We start from the raw sequence: 20,711 nt of genomic DNA, 5'->3' as shown, positions 1-20,711 counted from the left end.
GCTGTGCCAGGGTGATGTGCCTGTGGGGACAGTGGCTGTACTGGGGCAGGCTGTGCCAGGGTGATGTGCCTGTGGGGACAGTGGCTGTACTGGGGCAGGCTGTGCCAGGGTGATGTGCCTGTGGGGACAGTGGCTGTACTGGGGCAGGCTGTGCCAGGGTGATGTGCCTGTGGGGACAGTGGCTGTACTGGGGCAGGCTGTGCCAGGGTGATGTGCCTGTGGGGACAGTGGCTGTACTGGGGCAGGCTGTGCCAGGGTGATGTGCCTGTGGGGACAGTGGCTGTACTGGGGCAGGCTGTGCCAGGGTGATGTGCCTGTGGGGACAGTGGCTGTACTGGGGCAGGCTGTGCCAGGGTGATGTGCCTGTGGGGACAGTGGCTGTACTGGGGCAGGCTGTGCCAGGGTGATGTGCCTGTGGGGACAGTGGCTGTACTGGGGCAGGCTGTGCCAGGGTGATGTGCATGCTTCAGTTGGGATGTGTGGGATGGGTGGACCCATATGAGTTTGGTTTTGAAGATACTTGGCCAGGTTGCAAACATTGTGTCATCTCTGGATTGCCAATATAACATTTATTAGGAATCAGTTACGGTGCAGAGTCAGAGAATGGGCTCCAGGGTCTTTCCCCAATCTTGGTCATTTTCATCTTCAGTCAGCTTTTGTCAGGGGCTGGAACGCCCAGGCTTCCTCGTGTCGGTGAGGTCAGACCGAGCTGCACGTGGTTCTGGCAGTCTCCAATCATCCACTGCGGTGGATTCTGGAAAACAAGTCAATATCTTGGTAGGATCGAGGTCCAGACTTCCTCCCCCGTGAGGCAGCTCCCTCAAAAACAATCACTGCACTCTCAAACCCCCCCAGTTCGCAACCCCCTTCCTCCTCTCCAATTCTGGGACTCAGTCCACCTGATACACACATCATCATTGTAACATATTTCTGTATCATCCTTCACTGTGACACACTGAGGTACAACAACAAGCTACATTTATAAAGCCCCTTATATGTAATAAGACAAGGTGCCTTTGGAATGGACTCTGACACTGGGCTACAGGAGATGTTAGGTTAGAGGAACAGAGGTTTTGTCAAAGAGATAAGCTGTGAGGAGAATCTTAAAGGGGAAGAGAGGGTGAGACAGGCGGAGGGGTTTAGGGAAGGAATTCCAGTGCTTAAGGCTCAAGCTGATGAAGGTAAGGACGCCAATATATCACACCCCTCACTGTAACACTCTGATATACCCCACACCCCTCACTGTAACCCTCTGATATACCCCACACCCGTCACTGTAACACTCTGATATACCCCACACCCCTCACTGTAACACTCTGATATACCCCACACCCCTCACTGTAACACTCTGATATACCCCACACCCCTCACTGTAACACTCTGATATACCCCACACCCCTCACTGTAACACTCCGATATACCCCACACCCCTCACTGTAACACTCCGATATACCCCACACCCCTCACTGTAACCCTCTGATATACCCCACACCCCTCACTGTAACACTCTGATATACCCCACACCCCTCACTGTAACACTCTGATATACCCCACACCCCTCACTGTAACACTCTGATATACCCCACACCCCTCACTGTAACACTCTGATATACCCCACACCCCTCACTGTAACATTCTGATATACCCCACACCCGTCACTGTAAGACTCTGATATATCCCACACCCCTCACTGTAACACTCTGATATATCCCATACCCCTCACTGTAACACTGATATACTCCACACCCCTCACTGTAACACTGATATATCCCACACCCCCACTGTAACACTGATATATCCCACACCCGTCACTATAACACTGATATATCCCACATCCGTCACTGTAACACACTGATATATCCCACACCCGTCACTGTAACACTGATATACTCCACACCCCTCACTGTAACACTGATATACCCCACACCCCTCACTGTAACACTCTGATATATCCCACACCCCTCACTGTAACACTGATATACTCCACATCCCTCACTGTAACACTGATATACCCCACACCCCTCACTGTAACACTCTGATATATCCCACACCCCTCACTGTAACACTGATATACCCCACACCCCTCACTGTAACACTCTGATATACCCCACACCCCTCACTGTAACACTGATATACCCCACACCCCTCACTGTAACACTCTGATATATCCCACACCCGTCACTGTAACACTCTGATATACCCCACACTCCTCACTGTAACCCTCTGATATACCCCACACCCCTCACTGTAACACTCTGATATACACCACACCCCTCACTGTAACACTCTGATATATCCCACATCTGTCACTGTAAGACTCTGATATACCCCACACTCCTCACTGTAACCCTCTGATATACCCCACACCCCTCACTGTAACACTCTGATATACCCCACACTCCTCACTGTAACACTCTGATATACCCCACACCCCTCACTGTAACACTCTGATATACCCCACACCCCTCACTGTAACACTCTGATATATCCCACACCCCTCACTGTAACACTCTGATATACCCCACACCCCTCACTGTAACACTCTGATATACCCCACACCCCTCACTGTAACACTCTGATATATCCCATACCCCTCACTGTAACACTGATATACTCCACACCCCTCACTGTAACACTGATATATCCCACACCCCTCACTGTAACACTGATATATCCCACACCCGTCACTATAACACTGATATATCCCACATCCGTCACTGTAACACACTGATATATCCCACACCCGTCACTGTAACACTGATATACTCCACACCCCTCACTGTAACACTGATATACCCCACACCCCTCACTGTAACACTCTGATATATCCCACACCCCTCACTGTAACACTGATATACTCCACATCCCTCACTGTAACACTGATATACCCCACACCCCTCACTGTAACACTCTGATATACCCCACACCCCTCACTGTAACACTCTGATATATCCCACACCCCTCACTGTAACACTCTGATGTACCCCACACCCCTCACTGTAACACTCTGATATACCCCACACCCCTCACTGTAACACTCTGATATACCCCACACCCCTCACTGTAACAGTCTGATATACCCCACACCCCTCACTGTAACACTCTGATATACCCCACACCCCTCACTGTAACACTCTGATATACCCCACACCCCTCACTGTAACACTCTGATATATCCCACACCCGTCACTGTAACACTCTGATATACCCCACACCCCTCACTGTAACACTCTGATATACCCCACACCCCTCACTGTAACACTCTGATATACACCACACCCCTCACTGTAACACTCTGATATATCCCACACCCCTCACTGTAACACACTGATATATCCCACACCCGTCACTGTAACACTGATATACTCCACACCCCTCACTGTAACACTGATATACCCCACACCCCTCACTGTAACACTCTGATATATCCCACACCCCTCACTGTAACACTGATATACTCCACATCCCTCACTGTAACACTGATATACCCCACACCCCTCACTGTAACACTCTGATATACCCCACACCCCTCACTGTAACACTGATACACCCCACACCCCTCACTGTAACACTCTGATACACCCCACACCCCTCACTGTAACACTGATATACCCCATACCCCTCACTGTAACACTCTGATATACCCCACACCCCTCACTGTAACACTGATATACCCCACACCCCTCACTGTAACACTCTGATATATCCCACACCCGTCACTGTAACACTCTGATATACCCCACACTCCTCACTGTAACCCTCTGATATACCCCACACCCCTCACTGTAACACTCTGATATACACCACACCCCTCACTGTAACACTCTGATATATCCCACATCTGTCACTGTAAGACTCTGATATACCCCACACTCCTCACTGTAACCCTCTGATATACCCCACACCCCTCACTGTAACACTCTGATATACCCCACACTCCTCACTGTAACACTCTGATATACCCCACACCCCTCACTGTAACACTCTGATATACCCCACACCCCTCACTGTAACACTCTGATATATCCCACACCCCTCACTGTAACACTCTGATGTACCCCACACCCCTCACTGAAACACTCTGATATACCCCACACCCCTCACTGTAACACTCTGATATACCCCACACCCCTCACTGTAACACTCTGATATACCCCACACCCCTCACTGTAACACTCTCATATACCCCACACCCCTCACTGTAACACTCTGATATACCCCACACCCCTCACTGTAACACTCTGATATATCCCACACCCGTCACTGTAACACTCTGATATACCCCACACCCCTCACTGTAACACTCTGATATACCCCACACCCCTCACTGTAACACTCTGATATACACCACACCCCTCACTGTAACACTCTGATATATCCCACACCCCTCACTGTAACACTCTGATATATCCCACACCCCTCACTGTAACACTGATATACCCCACACCCCTCACTGTAACTCTGATATATCCCACACCCCTCACTGTAACACTCTGATATATCCCACACCCGTCACTGTAACACTCTGATATACCCCACACCCCTCACTGTAACACTCTGATATACACCACACCCCTCACTGTAACACTCTGATATATCCCACACCCCTCACTGTAACACTCTGATATATCCCACACCCCTCACTGTAACACTGATATACCCCACACCCCTCACTGTAACACTCTGATATACCCCACACCCCTCACTGTAACACTCTGATATACCCCACACACCTCACTGTAACACTGATATATCCCACATCCGTCACTGTAAGACTCTGATATATCCCACACCCCTCACTGTAACACTGATATACCCCACACCCCTCACTGTAACACTCTGATATATCCCACACCCCTCACTGTAACACTGATATATCCCACATCTGTCACTGTAACATTGATATACCCCACACCCCTCACTGTAACACTCTGATTTATATCCCACACCCCTCACTGTAACACTCTGATATATCCCACACTCCTCACTGTAACACTCTGATATACCCCATACCCCTCACTGTAACACTGATATACCCCACACCCCTCACTGTAACACTGATATACCCCACACCCCTCACTGTAACACTCTGATTTATATCCCACACCCGTCACTATAACACTGATATACCCCACACCCCTCACTGTAACACTCTGATACACCCCACACCCCTCACTGTAACACTGATATACCCCACACCCCTCACTGTAACACTCTGATATACCCCACACCCCTCACTGTAACACTGATATACCCCACACCCCTCACTGTAACACTCTGATATATCCCACACCCGTCACTGTAACACTCTGATATACCCCACACTCCTCACTGTAACCCTCTGATATACCCCACACCCCTCACTGTAACACTCTGATATACACCACACCCCTCACTGTAACACTCTGATATATCCCACATCTGTCACTGTAAGACTCTGATATACCCCACACTCCTCACTGTAACCCTCTGATATACCCCACACCCCTCACTGTAACACTCTGATATACCCCACACTCCTCATTGTAACACTCTGATATACCCCACACCCCTCACTGTAACACTCTGATATACCCCACACCCCTCACTGTAACACTCTGATATATCCCACACCCGTCACTGTAACACTCTGATATACCCCACACTCCTCACTGTAACACTCTGATATACCCCACACCCCTCACTGTAACACTCTGATGTACCCCACACCCCTCACTGTAACACTCTGATATACCCCACACCCCTCACTGTAACACTCTGATATACCCCACACCCCTCACTGTAACACTCTGATATACCCCACACCCCTCACTGTAACACTCTGATATACCCCACACCCCTCACTGTAACACTCTGATATACCCCACACCCCTCACTGTAACACTCTGATATATCCCACACCCGTCACTGTAACACTCTGATATACCCCACACCCCTCACTGTAACACTCTGATATACCCCACACCCCTCACTGTAACACTCTGATATACACCACACCCCTCACTGTAACACTCTGATATATCCCACACCCCTCACTGTAACACTCTGATATATCCCACACCCCTCACTGTAACACTGATATACCCCACACCCCTCACTGTAACTCTGATATATCCCACACCCCTCACTGTAACACTCTGATATATCCCACACCCGTCACTGTAACACTCTGATATACCCCACACCCCTCACTGTAACACTCTGATATACCCCACACCCCTCACTGTAACACTCTGATATACACCACACCCCTCACTGTAACACTCTGATATATCCCACACCCCTCACTGTAACACTCTGATATATCCCACACCCCTCACTGTAACACTGATATACCCCACACCCCTCACTGTAACACTCTGATATACCCCACACCCCTCACTGTAACACTCTGATATACCCCACACACCTCACTGTAACACTGATATATCCCACATCCGTCACTGTAAGACTCTGATATATCCCACACCCCTCACTGTAACACTGATATACCCCACACCCCTCACTGTAAAACTCTGATATATCCCACACCCCTCACTGTAACACTCTGATATATCCCACACCCCTCACTGTAACACTGATATATCCCACATCTGTCACTGTAACATTGATATACCCCACTCCCCTCACTGTAACACTCTGATTTATATCCCACACCCCTCACTGTAACACTCTGATATATCCCACACTCCTCACTGTAACACTGATATACCCCACACCCCTCACTGTAACTCTGATATATCCCACACCCCTCACTGTAACACTCTGATATATCCCACACCCGTCACTGTAACACTCTGATATACCCCACACCCCTCACTGTAACACTCTGATATACCCCACACCCCTCACTGTAACACTCTGATATACACCACACCCCTCACTGTAACACTCTGATATATCCCACACCCCTCACTGTAACACACTGATATATCCCACACCCGTCACTGTAACACTGATATACTCCACACCCCTCACTGTAACACTGATATACCCCACACCCCTCACTGTAACACTCTGATATATCCCACACCCCTCACTGTAACACTGATATACTCCACATCCCTCACTGTAACACTGATATACCCCACACCCCTCACTGTAACACTCTGATATACCCCACACCCCTCACTGTAACACTGATACACCCCACACCCCTCACTGTAACACTCTGATACACCCCACACCCCTCACTGTAACACTGATATACCCCATACCCCTCACTGTAACACTCTGATATACCCCACACCCCTCACTGTAACACTGATATACCCCACACCCCTCACTGTAACACTCTGATATATCCCACACCCGTCACTGTAACACTCTGATATACCCCACACTCCTCACTGTAACCCTCTGATATACCCCACACCCCTCACTGTAACACTCTGATATACACCACACCCCTCACTGTAACACTCTGATATATCCCACATCTGTCACTGTAAGACTCTGATATACCCCACACTCCTCACTGTAACCCTCTGATATACCCCACACCCCTCACTGTAACACTCTGATATACCCCACACTCCTCACTGTAACACTCTGATATACCCCACACCCCTCACTGTAACACTCTGATATACCCCACACCCCTCACTGTAACACTCTGATATATCCCACACCCCTCACTGTAACACTCTGATGTACCCCACACCCCTCACTGTAACACTCTGATATACCCCACACCCCTCACTGTAACACTCTGATATATCCCACACCCCTCACTGTAACACTCTGATATATCCCACACCCCTCACTGTAACACTGATATACCCCACACCCCTCACTGTAACTCTGATATATCCCACACCCCTCACTGTAACACTCTGATATATCCCACACCCGTCACTGTAACACTCTGATATACCCCACACCCCTCACTGTAACACTCTGATATACACCACACCCCTCACTGTAACACTCTGATATATCCCACACCCCTCACTGTAACACTCTGATATATCCCACACCCCTCACTGTAACACTGATATACCCCACACCCCTCACTGTAACACTCTGATATACCCCACACCCCTCACTGTAACACTCTGATATACCCCACACACCTCACTGTAACACTGATATATCCCACATCCGTCACTGTAAGACTCTGATATATCCCACACCCCTCACTGTAACACTGATATACCCCACACCCCTCACTGTAACACTCTGATATATCCCACACCCCTCACTGTAACACTGATATATCCCACATCTGTCACTGTAACATTGATATACCCCACACCCCTCACTGTAACACTCTGATTTATATCCCACACCCCTCACTGTAACACTCTGATATATCCCACACTCCTCACTGTAACACTCTGATATACCCCATACCCCTCACTGTAACACTGATATACCCCACACCCCTCACTGTAACACTGATATACCCCACACCCCTCACTGTAACACTCTGATATACCCCACACCCCTCACTGTAACACTCTGATATACCCCACACACCTCACTGTAACACTGATATATCCCACATCCGTCACTGTAAGACTCTGATATATCCCACACCCCTCACTGTAACACTGATATACCCCACACCCCTCACTGTAACACTCTGATATATCCCACACCCCTCACTGTAACACTGATATATCCCACATCTGTCACTGTAACATTGATATACCCCACACCCCTCACTGTAACACTCTGATTTATATCCCACACCCCTCACTGTAACACTCTGATATATCCCACACTCCTCACTGTAACACTCTGATATACCCCATACCCCTCACTGTAACACTGATATACCCCACACCCCTCACTGTAACACTGATATACCCCACACCCCTCACTGTAACACTCTGATTTATATCCCACACCCGTCACTATAACACTGATATACCCCACAACCCTCACTGTAACACTCTGATACACCCCACACCCCTCACTGTAACACTGATATACCCCACACCCCTCACTGTAACACTCTGATATACCCCACACCCCTCACTGTAACACTGATATACCCCACACCCCTCACTGTAACACTCTGATATATCCCACACCCGTCACTGTAACACTCTGATATACCCCACACTCCTCACTGTAACCCTCTGATATACCCCACACCCCTCACTGTAACACTCTGATATACACCACACCCCTCACTGTAACACTCTGATATATCCCACATCTGTCACTGTAAGACTCTGATATACCCCACACTCCTCACTGTAACCCTCTGATATACCCCACACCCCTCACTGTAACACTCTGATATACCCCACACTCCTCATTGTAACACTCTGATATACCCCACACCCCTCACTGTAACACTCTGATATACCCCACACCCCTCACTGTAACACACTGATATATCCCACACCCGTCACTGTAACACTCTGATATACCCCACACTCCTCACTGTAACACTCTGATATACCCCACACCCCTCACTGTAACACTCTGATGTACCCCACACCCCTCACTGTAACACTCTGATATACCCCACACCCCTCACTGTAACACTCTGATATACCCCACACCCCTCACTGTAACACTCTGATATACCCCACACCCCTCACTGTAACACTCTGATATACCCCACACCCCTCACTGTAACACTCTGATATACCCCACACCCCTCACTGTAACACTCTGATATATCCCACACCCGTCACTGTAACACTCTGATATACCCCACACCCCTCACTGTAACACTCTGATATACCCCACACCCCTCACTGTAACACTCTGATATACACCACACCCCTCACTGTAACACTCTGATATATCCCACACCCCTCACTGTAACACTCTGATATATCCCACACCCCTCACTGTAACACTGATATACCCCACACCCCTCACTGTAACTCTGATATATCCCACACCCCTCACTGTAACACTCTGATATATCCCACACCCGTCACTGTAACACTCTGATATACCCCACACCCCTCACTGTAACACTCTGATATACCCCACACCCCTCACTGTAACACTCTGATATACACCACACCCCTCACTGTAACACTCTGATATATCCCACACCCCTCACTGTAACACTCTGATATATCCCACACCCCTCACTGTAACACTGATATACCCCACACCCCTCACTGTAACACTCTGATATACCCCACACCCCTCACTGTAACACTCTGATATACCCCACACACCTCACTGTAACACTGATATATCCCACATCCGTCACTGTAAGACTCTGATATATCCCACACCCCTCACTGTAACACTGATATACCCCACACCCCTCACTGTAAAACTCTGATATATCCCACACCCCTCACTGTAACACTCTGATATATCCCACACCCCTCACTGTAACACTGATATATCCCACATCTGTCACTGTAACATTGATATACCCCACTCCCCTCACTGTAACACTCTGATTTATATCCCACACCCCTCACTGTAACACTCTGATATATCCCACACTCCTCACTGTAACACTCTGATATACCCCATACCCCTCACTGTAACACTGATATACCCCACACCCCTCACTGTAACACTGATATACCCCACACCCCTCACTGTAACACTCTGATTTATATCCCACACCCGTCACTATAACACTCTGATATAAGAACAAAGAACAAAGAACAATACAGCACAGGAACAGGCCCTTCGGTCCTCCAAGCCCGCGCCGCTCCCCGGTCCAGGATTGAATCCTGAATCCAGGATCCCCGCCCAATTTTCCAGCCTATCTACATCCTAATATCCTATCCACCGAGCTGTCCCTCACAGCTACGATGCTTTGTTCATCACAACCTATTAACTCACCCCCACCCCCCCATTCCAGACCATGTGATCTCCAGGGAGAGGCGAAAACCCAGAGTGAAAACCCCAGGGCCAATATGGGGAAAAAAAAAATCTGGGAAATTCCTCTCCGACCCCCTGTGGCGATCGAAACGAGTCCAGGAGATCACACTGGCCCTGATCAGAAAATGCTTCCCAACCCTATTCATTTCCACTTCTGCTTTACGAACACCATCTGAATTCCCTGCCCCCGAGACAGGTTCCCAACTATCCGCAGTCTCGCTCTGTACTGGCACCAGCAAGATGATCATAGAATGAAGCCTTGAAACGAGAAACAAAGAACAATTAGCCCGCGCCGCTCCCTGGTCCAAACTAGACCACTCTTTTGTATCCCTCCATTCCCACTCCGTTCATATAGCTGTCTAGATAAGTCTTAAACGTTCCCAGTGTGTCCGCCTCCACCACCTTGCCCGGCAACACATTCCAGGCCCCCACGACCCTCTGTGTAAAATATGTCCTTCTGATATCTGTGTTAAACCTCCCCCCCTTCACCTTGAACCTATGACCCCTCGTGAACGTCACCACCGACCCGGGGAAAAGCTTCCCACCGTTCACCCTATCTATGCCTTTCATAATTTTATACACCTCTATTAAGTCTCCCCTCATCCTCCGTCTTTCCAAGGAGAACAACCCCAGTTTCCCCAATCTCTCCTCATAACCAAGCCCCTCCATACCAGGCAACATCCTGGTAAACCTCCTCTGTACTCTCTCCAAAGCCTCCACATCCTTCTGGTAGTGTGGCGACCAGAACTGGACGCAGTATTCCAAATACGGCCGAACCAACGTTCTATACATCTGCAACATCAGACCCCAACTTTTATACTCTATGCCCCGTCCTATAAAGGCAAGCATGCCATATGCCTTCTTCACCACCTTCTCCACCTGTGACGTCACCTTCAAAGATCTGTGGACTTGCACACCCAGGTCCCTCTGCGTCTCTACACCCTTTATGGTTCTTCCATTTATCGTGTAGCTCCTCCCTACATTATTCCCACCAAAATGCATCACTTCGCATTTATCAGGATTGAACTCCATCTGCCATTTCTTTGCCCAAATTTCCAGCCTATCTATATCCCTCTGTAGCCTCTGACAATGTTCCTCACTATCTGCAAGTCCTGCCAGTTTTGTGTCGTCCGCAAACTTACTGATCACCCCAGTTACTCCTTCTTCCAGATCATTTATATAAATCACAAACAGCAGAGGTCCCAATACAGAGCCCTGCGGAACACCACTAGTCACAGGCCTCCAGCCGGAAAAAGACCCTTCCACTACCACCCTCTGTCTTCTATGACCAAGCCAGTTCTCCACCCATCTCGCCACCTCCCCCTTTATCCCATGAGATCCAACCTTTTTCACTAGCCTACCATGAGGGACTTTGTCAAACGCTTTACTAAAGTCCATATAGACAACATCCACGGCCCTTCCTTCGTCAACCATTCTGGTCACTTCTTCAAAAAACACCACCAGGTTGGTGAGGCATGACCTCCCTCTCACAAAACCATGCTGACTATCGTTAATGAGTTTATTCCTTTCTAAATGCGCATACATCCTATCTCTAAGAATCTTCTCCAACAACTTCCCCACCACGGACGTCAAGCTCAGCGGCCTATAATTACCCGGGTTATCCTTCCTACCCTTCTTAAATAACGGGACCACATTAGCTATCCTCCAATCCTCTGGGACCTCACCTGTGTCCAGTGACGAGACAAAGATTTGCGTCAGAGGCCCAACGATTTCACCTCTCGTCTCCCTGAGCAGCCTTGGATAGATTCCATCAGGCCCTGGGGATTTGTCAGTCTTTATATTCTCTAACAAACCTAACACTTCCTCCTTTGTAATGGAGATTTTCTCCAACGGTTCAACACTCCCCTCCGAGACACTCCCAGTCAACACATCCCTCTCCTTTGTGAATACCGACGCAAAGTATTCATTTAGGATCTCCCCTACTTCTTTGGGCTCCAAGCATAAGTCCCCACTTTTGTCCCTGAGAGGTCCGCTTTTTTCCCTAACAACCCTTTTGTTCCTAACATATGAATAAAATGCCTTGGGATTCTCCTTAATCCTGTCTGCCAAGAACAGACATGTTCCATACCCCTCACTGTAACACTGATATATCCCACACCCCTCACTGTAACACCGATATATCCCACACCCCTCACTGTAACACTGATATAGCCCACACTCCTCACTGTAACACTGATATATCCCACACCACTCACTGTAACACTGATATATCCCACATCTGTCACTGTAAGACTCTGATATATCCCACACCCCTCACTATAACACTTTGATATATCCCACACCCCTCATTGTGACACTCTGATATATCCCACACCCCTCACTATAACACTGATATATCCCACACCCCTCACTGTAACACCGATATATCCCACACACCTCACTGTAACACTGATATAGCCCACACCCCTCATTGTAACACTGATATACCCCACACCACTCACTGTAACACTCTGATATAACCCACACCTCTCAGTAACACGGATATATCCCACACCCTTCACTGTAACAGTGACATATCCCACACCCCTCACTGTAACACTGATATATCCCATACCCCTCACTGTAACACTCTGATATATCCCACACCCCTCACTGTATCACTCATATACCCAACACCCCTCACTGTAACACTGATATACTCCACACCCCTCACTATAACACTGATATATCCCACACTCCTCACTGTAACACTGATACACCCCACACCCCTCACTGTAGCACTGATATATCCCACTCCCCTCACTGTAACACACTGATATATCCCACACCCCTCACTGTAGCACTGATATAGAACATAGAACAGTACAGCACAGAACAGGCCCTTCGACCCACGATGTTGTGCCGAGCTTTATCTGAAACCAAGATCAAGCTATCCCACTCCCTATCATCCTGGTGTGCTCCATGTGCCTATCCAATAACCGCTTAAATGTTCCTAAAGTGTCTGACTCCACTATCACGGCAGGCAGTCCATTCCACACCCCAACCACTCTCTGCGTAAAGAACCTACCTCTGATATCCTTCCTATATCTCCCACCATGAACCCTATAGTTATGCCCCCTTGTAATAGCTCCATCCACCCGAGGAAATAGTCTTTGAACGTTCACTCTATCTATCCCCTTCATCATTTTATAAACCTCTATTAAGTCTCCCCTCAGCCTCCTCCGCTCCAGAGAGAACAGCCCTAGCTCCCTCAACCTTTCCTCATAAGACCGACCCTCCAAACCAGGCAGCATCCTGGTAAATCTCCTCTGCACTCTTTCCAGCGCTTCCACATCCTTCTTATAGTGAGGTGACCAGAACTGCACACAATATTCCAAATGTGGCCTCACCAAGGTCCTGTACAGTTGCAGCATAACCCCACAGCTCTTAAACTCCAACCCCCTGTTAATAAAAGCTAACACACTATAGGCCTTCTTCACAGCTCTATCCACTTGAGTGGCAACCTTTAGAGATCTGTGGATATGGACCCCAAGATCTCTCTGTTCCTCCACAGTCTTCAGAACCCTACCTTTGACCCTGTAATCCACATTTAAATTAGTCCTACCAAAATGAATCACCTCACATTCATCAGGGTTAAACTCCATTTGCCATTTTTCAGCCCAGCTTTGCATCCTATCTATGTCTCTTTGCAGCCTACAACAGCCCTCCACCTCATCCACTACTCCACCAATCTTGGTGTCATCAGCAAATTTACTGATCCACCCTTCAGCCCCCTCCTCTAAGTCATTAATAAAAATCACAAAGAGCAGAGGACCAAGCACTGATCCCTGCGGCACTCCGCTAGCAACCTGCCTCCAATCCGAAAATTTTCCATCGACCACCACCCTCTGTCTTCGATCAGACAGCCAGTTACCTATCCAATCGGCCAACTTTCCCTCTATCCCACACCTCCTCACTTTCATCATAAGCCGACCATGGGGGACCTTATCAAACGCCTTACTAAAATCCATGTATATGACATCAACTGCCCTACCTTCATCAACACACTTAGTTACCTCCTCAAAAAATTCTATCAAATTTGTGAGGCACGACTTGCCCTTCACGAATCCGTGCTGACTATCCCGGATTAATCCGCATCTTTCTAAATGGTCGTAAATCCCATCTCTAAGGACCTTTTCCATCAATTTACCAACCACCGGAGTAAGACTAACCGGTCTATAATTACCAGGGTCATTTCTATTCCCTTTCTTAAACAGAGGAACAACATTCGCCATTCTCCAGTCCTCTGGCACCATCCCCGTGGACAGCGAGGACCCAAAGATCAAAGCCAAAGGCTCTGCAATCTCATCCCTTGCCTCCCAAAGAATCCTAGGATACATTTCATCAGGCCCAGGGGACTTATCGACCTTCAGTTTATTCAAAACTGCCAGGACATCCTCCCTCCGAACATCTATTTCCTCCAGCCTATTAGCCTGTAACACCTTCTCTTCCTCAAAAACATGGCCCCTCTCCTTGGTGAACACTGAAGAAAAGTACTCATTCATCACCTCGCCTATCTCTACTGACTCCATACACAAGTTCCCACTACTGTTCTTGACCAGCCCTAACCTCACCCTGGTCATTCTTTTATTCCTCACATAAGAGTAAAAAGCCTTGGGGTTTTCCTTGATCCGACCCGCCAAGGACTTCTCGTGTCCCCTCCTAGCTCTCCTAAGCCCCTTTTTCAGCTCATTCCCTCACTGTAACACTCTGATATATCACATACCCCTCACTGTAACACTGATATACCCCACACCCCTCACTGTAGCCCTCTGATAAACCCCACACCCCTCACTGTAACACTCTGATATACCCCACACCATTCACTGTAGCCCTCTGATATAACCCACACCCCTCACTGTAACACTCTGATATATTCCACACCCCTCACTGTAACACTCTGATCTCTCCCACACCCCTCACTGTAACACTCTGATATATTCCACACCCCTCACTGTAACACTCTGATATATCCCACCCCCCCAACTGTAACACTCTGATATATCCCACACCCCTCACTGTAACACCGATATACCCCACTCCCCTCACTGTAACCCTTTGATATACCCCACTCCCCTCACTGTAACACTGATACATTCCACACTCCTCACTGTAACACTGATACACCCCACACCCCTCACTGTAGCACTGATATATCCCACTCCCCTCACTGTAACCCTTTGATATACCCCACACCCCTCACTGTAGCTCCGTGATATACCCCACTCCCCTCACTGTAACACTCTGATATATCCCACACCCCTCACTGTAACACTGATATACTCCACACCCCTCACTGTAACACTCTGATATATCCCACACCCCTCACAGTAACACTGATATACTCCACACCCCTCACTGTAACACTCTGATATATCCCACACCCCTCACTGTAACACTGATATACTCCACACCCCTCACTGTAACACTCTGATATATCCCACACCCCTCACTGTAACACTGATATACTCCACACCCCTCACTATAACACTGATATATCCCACACCTCTCACTGTAACACTGATATATCCCACACTCCTCACTGTAACACTCTGATATATCCCACACCCCTCACTGTAACACTGATATACCCCACAACCCTCACTGTAACACTGATATACTCCACACCCCTCACTATAACACTGATATATCCCACACCCCTCACTATAACACTGATATATCCCACACTCCTCACTGTAACACTGATATATCCCACACCCCTCACTATAACACTGATATATCCCACACTCCTCACTATAACACTGATATATCCCACACTCCTCACTATAACACTGATATACCCCACACCCCTCACTATAACACTGATATATCCCACACTCCTCACTATAACACTGATATATCCCACACTCCTCACTATAACACTGATATATCCCACACTCCTCACTATAACACTGATACACCCCACACCCCTCACTGTAACACTCTGATATACCCCACAACCCTCACTGTAAGACTTACTCCACACACTCAATATTTCCCCCGCACCACACAACAGAATCTCACCCCAAACACTGTAACACTGTTCTGAGACCCCTCAATATGGATTGATCCCATTCCCTACAATGAAACACTGGCCGCGATTCTCCCATCGGGACCCGCAACTTTTCTGGCGGATCGCGGTGGGAGATGTGCATCGCCGGCCTTGTTCGGGATTTGTGCATGCGCCGGGAACGCATGCGCATTTTCCAGAGCCGGTGAACAGTCGCCGGTCAGACCACACTGGAAACCGGCAGGAAGACAGGTAAGTAATTTGAATCTTTTTAAAATATGTTTTAAATGTTGTTTAAATCTAATTATCGGGAACTTTCAGGTCCCGATTGAATCTCCCATCCCACCAGGAGTACTTCATTCTGGTGGGGTTTAGACTAGCAACCCAAGTTCGGTAAAATAGCAGGAGACCCTGCCAGAATGAAGGCGGGCAATTGGGGGCCCCGCAGGTGGTTGGGCAGTGGGGGGGGGGGGGGGCGGGTGCCCCCTGAGCATGAGCACCCTGGCAGTGCCAGCCTGTGCCTTCTGGCACTGCCCAAGGGGCAAAGTGTCCATGCCCAGGATGTGCCTTGGCACTGCCCACCGGACATCGGGCAGTGCCAAGGGAGCGGGGCCTAATGTGGGCGGGGCCTAGGGGTGATTGGTGGGGGTGGGGGGGGTCCCGCTGCCACTCTGCATTGGGATCGGTCTAGGATGGAGGGAGGGCAGCGATTGGGACGGGGTGGGGGGTGGTGGGCCTGCCTCCTGGGGAAGGGGGTCTGACCCCGGGGAGGGGGGGCGGTCAGCGGTGGGCGCGGGGGGGGGGTCTGCCGGGGTGTGGTAGGTGGGGGGCATCGCCATTACTGGATGTGTACATCGGGTCAGGGCTGGCCTGGGAATTGTTGTGGGGGCCGTGATCAGGCCGTGGTTCGGGGGGGGGGGGGGGGGGGGGGGGGGGGCGGGGGGAGACTGGAGGGGCAGCGCTGACAGGGTCCAGGCTTGGCAGCGATCGAGCTGGCTAGCAAACGGGGAGTCTGACAGATCGGGGTTACTGCGCATGCGCAGAGTTCCAGAACTGTGGTATAACACATTGCGAATAGCTCCCGCCCCCCTGGGTTTTTAATGAGATTCACGACTGGGACCTCTGCAGTGCACAGAGTGCGGAGATTCAGGTGAGAAGCTGAACTGAGAAAACAGTCGGGATCTAGAACAGTTTTCACACCAATTCAGCGCTTTTGGGAGAATCGCGGCCAACGATTCTACGCTATAACTTTAACCCCATACTCCTAATACTCTCCCAGAAACTGACTCTTCCATGTTAGACATCTACTCACTTTGGAATTTTTAAGAAGTCTTTGCTGGTGTTTAACTTGCGTGTCCCAGCAACCAGGTCCTGTAAGAAAATAGACGTTATTTTGGAGAGAACGAGGCAGAATGTGTTATACCACTGTGATTTCTGAGACTGGGAAATGTATACCTCTCTGTTGCACCTGTACAGGGCGTTGGTGAGGCCGCAGCTGGAATACTGTGTGCAATATTGGCCCCCTTATTTGCGGAAGGATATATTGGCCTTGGAGGGAGTGCGGAGAAGGTTCACCAGGTTGATACCAGAGATGGGGGGTGTTGATTATGAGAGAGACTGAGCAGATTGGGTTTGTACTCGTTGGAATTTAGAAGGCTGAGGGGGGAATCTTATAGAGACCTATAAGATAATGAAGGGGCTGGGTAGGGTAGAGGTGGAGAGATTCTTTCCACTTAGCAAGGAAGCTAGAACTAGAGAGCACAGCCTCAAAATAAAGGGGGGTCAGTTTAGGACAGAGTTGAGGAGGAACTTCTTCTCTCAGAGGGCGGTGAATCTCTGGAATTCTCTGCCCACTGAAGTGGTGGAGGCCACCTCGTTGAATATGTTTAAATCACGGATAGATGGATTCCTGATCGGTAAGGGAATTAGGGGTTATAGGGATCAGGCGGGTAAGTGGAACTGATCCACTTCAGATCAGCCATGATCTTACTGATTGGCGGGGCAGGCTCGAGGGGCTAGATGGTCTACTCCTGCTCCTATTTCTTATGTTCTATACACACACACACATAATATACACACACACACATATACACATAATATATACATAGACACACACACACATATACACAGACACACATATGCACACACACACATATACACACAGATATACACACACACGCATATACACACACAGACAGACCCATATACACATACACACACATACACACTCGCCTCTTCAAGGCTCAAATTTTCCGGCTCCTTTCCGAAGGCCTCAGCACTGTCTGTAAGCTCTGTGTCCTCTCCCAGCTGGTGGCTGTCCACACCGTTGTCTCTGTGTGTCGTCGCTGCCGCTTCCCCATTCCGACTCCGACGCTGCCGCTTCTTGCTGCCTTTTCTTGCCGCCGGCTGCTGCCTCGGGATCGAGTTGTTCTCTTGGCCACACTTTCTGCTGGGCAGCGGCGAGATGAAATAAATAAAAATGGGCCAATCAGAGAACTGTGAGGCACTGACGGGGCTTTTGGGGAGTGGGAAGGAACCGCAATAATTAGCCATGATTCCATTGAACTGAACATGGGTGGCACAGTGGTTAGCACTGCTGCCTCACAGCGCCAGGGACCTCGGTTCGATTCCCAGCTTGGGTCACTGTCTGTGCGGAGTCTGCACGTTCTCCCCGTGTCTGCGTGGGTTTCCTCCGGGTGCTCCAGTTTCCTCCCACAGTCCGAAAGACGTGCTGGTTAGGGTGCATTGGCCATGCTAAATTCTCCCTCGGTGTACCCGAACAGGCGCCAGAGTGTGGCGACTAGGGGATTTTCACAGTAACTTCATTGCAGTGTTAATGTAAGCCTACTTGTGACAATAATACATAAACAACTATGCAGGAAAGTCCCAGTGGCTGAGCTGTGCTTGGCCAAACTCTCTGCAGTCTGCGAGGAGGTGCAGTAGCCGCTCTGCCCCTTGGCATGCTGCCCACAGCTGTTACTCAGATACCAGCTGTAGCTGCCGGGAGGGTGGGGGGAGGGAGGGCTGCCTGTCTGCCCTCTTGCTCAGTGTGCCGTCTCACTAACCTTTTGGGCAGCGGCTGTATCAGTTTCTGCCTCGTCTCCTTCAGCTTCAGCACGTTCTCGTATCCTGCTTCGAGCACATCGCCATAGGTGGGAGCATCATCTGTAAATCCAGCGGTTAGAGAAAAAGCTCAAAGCCCGTTGGCCCGGATCTTCCTGCCTTGGGATTGGGAAGACCGCAAGACGTGCTTCAAGATGTCCTGACACAATGGGCGGAATTTTACTGGCACGTCCGCCCGAGTTTGGTACGATCCCACCCGAGGCCAACGGAGAATGCCGTTCTCCCCACGTCTGCGTGGGTTTACTCCGGGTGCTCCGGTTTCTCCCCACACTCCAAAGATGTGTAGTTTAGGTGGATTAGCCATGCTAAATTGCCCCTTAATGTCCCAATGGGTGCAGGTTAGGTGGATTAGCCATGCTAAATTGCCCCTTAATGTCCCAATGGGTGCCGGTTAGGTGGATTAGTGGGGTAAATATGCAGGATTACGGGGATGGGGTGTTGGGGGAGGACCTGAGTAAGATTCTCCGCCAGGGATTCAGTGCAGACCCGATGGGCTGAATGGCCTCGACTGCACTATAGGGATTCGGTGAGAAGGCTATGGGGAAATGGCACAGGACAGGAGCTGAGGCCAGTATAAATCAGCCATGATCATACTGAATGGGCGGGACAGGCTTGAAGGGCCTGGTGGCTGGCTCCTGCTTCTATTTCTTCTTGTGTTCTTGTGAAAGTTTCATACTCGGGAATATTTGGTGGCCAATCCTGACCCACCAGCAGAAACGTTTCAGTTGCATCTCCAAGATCCATTTTAACCAGC

At 49.3% G+C, this 20,711-nt stretch overlaps 1 protein-coding gene across 1 annotated transcript; it reads right to left on the bottom strand.

The window, feature by feature from the left end:
- Positions 1-222: 222 nt before the first annotated feature.
- LOC144508931 (uncharacterized) lies at positions 223-19,759 on the bottom strand. The gene is made up of 3 exons (XM_078237145.1): positions 19,067-19,759; positions 18,147-18,205; positions 223-754 (listed from the first exon to the last, which is right to left on the bottom strand). The coding sequence occupies exons 1-3, from the start codon at positions 19,385-19,387 to the stop codon at positions 736-738; spliced, it is 399 nt and encodes a 132-aa protein (XP_078093271.1). The 5' UTR covers positions 19,388-19,759; the 3' UTR covers positions 223-735.
- Between the last annotated feature and the right edge of the window lie 952 nt (positions 19,760-20,711).

Source organism: Mustelus asterias, chromosome 21 (assembly GCF_964213995.1).
Source record: "Mustelus asterias chromosome 21, sMusAst1.hap1.1, whole genome shotgun sequence".
NCBI lineage: Eukaryota > Metazoa > Chordata > Chondrichthyes > Carcharhiniformes > Triakidae > Mustelus > Mustelus asterias.
This window is presented reverse-complemented; position numbering and strand designations above follow the sequence as displayed.